Genomic DNA, 5,437 nt, shown 5'->3' on the forward strand with positions numbered 1-5,437 from the left:
CAATTCCCTATTCAGCCCATCTATTGTGCTAAGGCCTAAGGCCCCAAACCCAGTATGCTAACAGATACAGGATGGCATTGGTGATTGCTCATAACACCTCATAATGCAGCTTTTTACCGGAAACAAATTTTCGGTTGTGTATTTTATCTAGAAATACACTACCAAAAGTCACTTCCGGTAGTGTACTTTGACAGATTCGAGCATATAAGGGGGAGATCAGCACTCACAAATGGAATGTGTATCAGAATTTAATCAAAGGACTGTTCAACAAAGCGCTCAGTATTTTAGTTAAACCATCAAGTAGTCTGTAACATAACTTTGGTATAATTCCCCTAGAGATTTACCGAAAAATAAATAAAACAAGACTCTGGTATTCATGTAGCAATTAAAAGTTGTGATTTGGCTCTTTGAAAATGGATAATTCATCTTGATGAGAAAAGAGGGATATTTTACTACAATAAAACAAAAGATGATTTTAATAATTTCATCATTTACTATACATGAACATATAATATTTTAAGTGCTGATTTTCCGGATTTCTCATGTTTTCGTTTAAAGTGAACTACTAACTTTGAAGAAGTCAAATCTTAACATATGACCACGTACACCATACACCTTAAGCATGCTCTGCAATCGAAACCATAAGAGCACTTCATCCAGGATGCCAAACAATGAATAACATGATAACCTCATGTTGGTTTGACACGGGTAATGACACTATATATAGGTCAATACTAAGGGGGCGTTTGTTTTTGGGAAACACAAATTATTCACAGGAATAACATACCCGGGAATGAAAATATGAAAATTTGATTCTTGGGTATTTGTTAAAAAAAGTGTTTGGCAAATAACTTGACATTCCTGGAAAAATTGGAAGTTACAATTTTTTTTTTAAATCTATGCATAATATCATGGGAATAATGGAAGTTATGGGAAGTTACTCCATTCCCAGGAACCTTTATACCCAGGAATATTTTTTTCTCAACCTCATAACAAACATGGGTATAATCATTCCCTAGCCATGTATTTCCAGGAATGTCATTCTTAACCTTGAAACAAACACCCCCTAATGGGTTAGTTTTGCACAAGGAATCATATTAAGGAATGATTAGTATCCCGTGCTTATGAGTGAATACAGTAGCAATCTTGTCAGGTTGGATCATACACTATATACGAGTGAAATACTATCCCATGCTTGACAAGGGTCAATTACATTAGTAACCATATAAAGGAAAGAACTAAATTGTTCAGTACCAAATAAAGGTGATTTGAAGATCACAGTCCACAGACCACTTCCAATTCACTGCAATCATTTTTTAAAACGCAGAGGATACAAAGATTATGATCTCATATAGTAAACACAGCACCATACTAGAAAGAGAGGGTACTCATGACAACCGACAATGACCAATGTTATCAAACAGTTGTACTCTTGTTAACTACTCCCTCCGTCCCATTTTAACTGAGCCTTTTGTTCATTTCACGCATATTAAGAAAGAGTGTAAGTGAAAGAGAGAGAAAAATAGTTTTGACTGGCTTGTCAAGTATTGGTGCATTCCTTCTTATCATAAATGTAAAGTGGAATATATTGAATTTGGGAGTGATGAAAGTAGTATTAATTAGAGTTATAATTAGGAAAAAGTAATTATTATTGTATTGAAAAGTGAAATGGGTCAATTTTTTTGGGACAATATTTTTTTGCAAATGGCTCAGTTATTATGGGACAGAGGGAGTATCTTGTACAATCTCCATAAACTCGACTTGTACTCTTGTTAAGAGTTTTTTTAACAGTTGTTAAGGGTTTATCATATGCAATAATAATGTTTAAACATCAATTATAGTGTTCAAATGATAAAACTCAAGAATTTCAATGGAAGAGTGATGAGCAAAGCTCTACAACTGTGAAAATATGGCAACAGAAACAGAAAATGATACCAGAGTTCTAAGAACTCCTAGACCAGAGCAATGTTGCTCCAAACCAGAGAGAAATTCTCTCCTAACGGACTCTTAACAAACTTTCTGAATAACTTTGCCACTCCCTTGCCATCTCTTGTATAACAGAAATTCCATAAATTCAGGGCATATTCTAACTGAATCGTAATCCCTCTATTCAGCTTGGTTATTGGGCTTAGACCCAAAACCAGTGTCCTATCATTAAACATAGTTTAATACCATGTATATAGCAAATTTACTGGCAGCTAACACGAGACTCAATAGAGCTTCATTCGCCTCCTTTGTAGATGGGGTATATGGGTTCAGATTAGTATGCTATACTTGGATGCATATTATGAGGAGGGCTACAACTCTAAGGTCAATGTATTTTGCACTACAGAATATTTTCATTCAGCTATTGCATTTTGTTTTGTTAAAAAGAACATCTAACCACTGTTGTTTTAGTTTGGGAACATCAGGGTTTACGACTCAAACTTAAATTTTATTGACTACAGCAAGTATATCCGAGTTTAAACAAAAACAAGTTTATAATTGAGTTAGCTCGACTTGGTAGGTAGAGTTATAAATTCATAAGACAAGCATGACAGTAACCTTATTATAGGCTACTAAAAGCAAACACTTCAAGGAAAACCAATAATGGATAAATCTAGTAAATAAATCAATTTTTCAAGCAGGGTTGCCAGGAAGAGTTTTATGTATAAATCTGACGACAACGCAGTATCTTAAACCAATGATAACTTTATTACTGAAATGTAAAGCCTAAATACACTAAAAGCAATGCGGGATACAAAGAATTGATAATTGATACCCTTTTCAACTAACACTAAGTAACTTATCTATAGAACAAAACGTACAAGGTCAGACTTACAGGAGGATCAACCAGACAATCCATTTACAAAAACTGCATGCCTATAAAACCTTTGAAAAAACCAATTCACTCCCGGTATAGCTCATATCTTATTGCACTTTTATATTTGTAAGCATGTGACCCCAGATAGATAACTGCAAAATATCCAAGCAGGAAAATATACATTGCCAAAATTGATAATCTGGTTCAAATCAGGAACAGTGACAAATACAGTTTTAGACTGGTAAAAGATAACTGTTTTATAGCATCTGCCTAAAACAAAAACCTAGATAAACTTCAATCATCTTTTTCCCTCAAACGAGTCCTAGTAAGATCTGTATTCTGTTCAATAAATTATATGCAGATCTGATGCGTAAGCAATTAAGCAACAGCTTATTTATTGTTCCGCAAAATCGAAGTGTTGCCTTAGAGAAACTACTTCAGATTTCATACCCCATCACAAGCATGGTTACCAAATCGAGATTCAAATTGGGAAAACCTATTTTTTCAATCTTAATACGAATCGGAAGATACAAATCAATAAATACATAATATTTTTAGGTAAAGCAAGTGAATGACAAATGCAAAAACATAAGCTGATAATAAAAAATTGAGATACATGTGGCTAGCTACAAAGTGTAAAAGGGAAAATTGAGATACATTTGATTCATTGAGAATATTCATGCTGCGATGCTCACCACAAACGATATGCACAACGATTAGTATCTAGTTGATTCAATTTTGATTTGAATTGAGATATGATTTGTATGTATTGTACGATAATGATAACCATGCTCACAACTCTATATGTATCAACATCATATAAAACTTAAAAAGAATACCCGATTCAGCATTGATATTAAGACATGCAATTTTACAGAAATTCTAACATACCTAATAGGCCGCTTTCCACTTTGCTATAAGTTCGTCATACACGAATTCTTTTCTGTCTTTGACAAGGCTCTGTCTCAACTTCGACAATGTCGAAGAAGTCAACTTGATTCCTCTTCCAATAATATGCTCAGCATACTTAACCGCTTCGGGAACCCTATCATTATCTCGAAGCCCTACAACCAGCAAGTTTGCAGTACCCTCTAAATCCTCACGGTAATTCTCAACCAAACACTTCCAAACTTTAATAGCCATAACAGGATCCCCATTATCCAAATAAACCCTAACAGCCGCATCACAATTAAGCTGATCCGGCACACACTCGTTTTTCACCATTTCCACAAACACCCTCGTCGCGTCCCTTAATTTCCTCCCTTTAACCAAAAACCTAAACAACAAATTATAAGTAAGCGAATCCGGGAACGCCCCTTTACAAACCATCCCATCAAGCATTTTCGTAGCAGCATCAATATCCCCATGATAACAATACAAAGCAATCATCGAATTATACATAGCCGTCATCGGCTGCAACTTAGTCTTCCCCATCATAACCTCCCAAAAAAACTCTGCCCTCCGTATATCATGAAACCTAGAACACTCATCCAACGCAACCCTAAAAAACCTAATCCCCGGATAACATCTCCTATCTCTCAACGAATCAAAAAACTTAACCGCCTCATGAATCCCATCACTCCCCTTAATCAAACAACACAAAAACGAATCATACGCAGCCACATTCCCCGGATCCCAACCAATTTCAATAACCATCTCCGCAAAAGTCTCCTTAGCACCAACAACATTCCCATCACTCTCCAAACCCTCCATCAAAATAGCATAAGTATCCGAATCCGGTCTAACCAATTTCTTTGCAATCTGCAAATAATCACACGCTTCAACACTCCTCCCACTCCCACAAACAGCACTCAACAACGAATTCAACGAAACAACATCCCTTACAACACCATACCCATCCATAACCTCAAAAGTCATTATAGCATCAGCTAATCTACCAGCATTAACATAACTCGCGAAAATTGACGCGAAAGTGGATCGCGACAACAAACCCTCACGACGCATTGATTTAACAGCGTCCCACATTGCATCAAATAAACAATTTTTACCTAAAATATCAATAACCAAATTCCAAGCATATGGAGTGTGGTTATGATTAATACGGTGACCGGCCCAACGGAAGAATTTAACTGATTGAGCCGGGAACCGGTAAGAAAGTTTGAGAACATTTTCAACGTCTTGTGGGGTTAAATTGATTTGAGAATCTTCGAGGGATTTTTCAACGGTTAAAGATGGGTTTGTGGAGATTATTTCGAAGAGGGTTTTTGTTTTACCTAAGGGTGGGATTGGTATTGGAGAGTGTGTTGAGGTTTTTGGTGGTGATGGAGATGAAATTGAATGGTAATTTCTCTTTCTGCTAACATTCATGGTTCGTCTTCTTCTTCTTCTTCTTTTCTCTCGATATTTTAGTTCTATTGAGTTAACAACAAATTAAAAAAATATATATATGTATATCCTTAAAAAATAAAATAAAAGGAGTATTTATGGAATGCATGAGTTAGTTTTATTTTTAACCGTTTTTTTTAAGAGAAAAAATACGATTTAACCTCTAAATTCACCCTAAATTATTATTCTTTCTTCAATATAGTCTTTAAAATATATGAATATACTATTCCAAAAGAAAAATATAATTATAATAAGTAATCTTTAAACTAAATAAAAACATGAAGATTT

The 5,437-nt window shown here is 35.0% G+C and overlaps 1 protein-coding gene across 1 annotated transcript; it reads right to left on the minus strand.

Annotated features, from left to right (window-relative positions):
- Positions 1 to 2,590: 2,590 nt before the first annotated feature.
- LOC25489277 (pentatricopeptide repeat-containing protein At1g77360, mitochondrial) lies at positions 2,591 to 5,197 on the minus strand. Its single transcript, XM_024780044.2, has 2 exons — positions 3,695 to 5,197; positions 2,591 to 2,955 (listed from the first exon to the last, which is right to left on the minus strand). Exon 1 carries the CDS (start codon positions 5,129 to 5,131, stop codon positions 3,695 to 3,697), a length of 1,437 nt encoding a protein of 478 aa, XP_024635812.1. The 5' UTR covers positions 5,132 to 5,197; the 3' UTR covers positions 2,591 to 2,955.
- Between the last annotated feature and the right edge of the window lie 240 nt (positions 5,198 to 5,437).

The sequence above is a fragment of the Medicago truncatula genome, chromosome 3 (genome assembly GCF_003473485.1).
Source record: "Medicago truncatula cultivar Jemalong A17 chromosome 3, MtrunA17r5.0-ANR, whole genome shotgun sequence".
Lineage (NCBI taxonomy): Eukaryota > Viridiplantae > Streptophyta > Magnoliopsida > Fabales > Fabaceae > Medicago > Medicago truncatula.

Excerpts from the sequence above, each read along its gene's own strand:
- LOC25489277 (XM_024780044.2), bottom strand. The coding sequence starts at position 5,131 with ATGAATGTTAGCAGAAAGAGAAATTACCATTCAATTTCATCTCCATCA.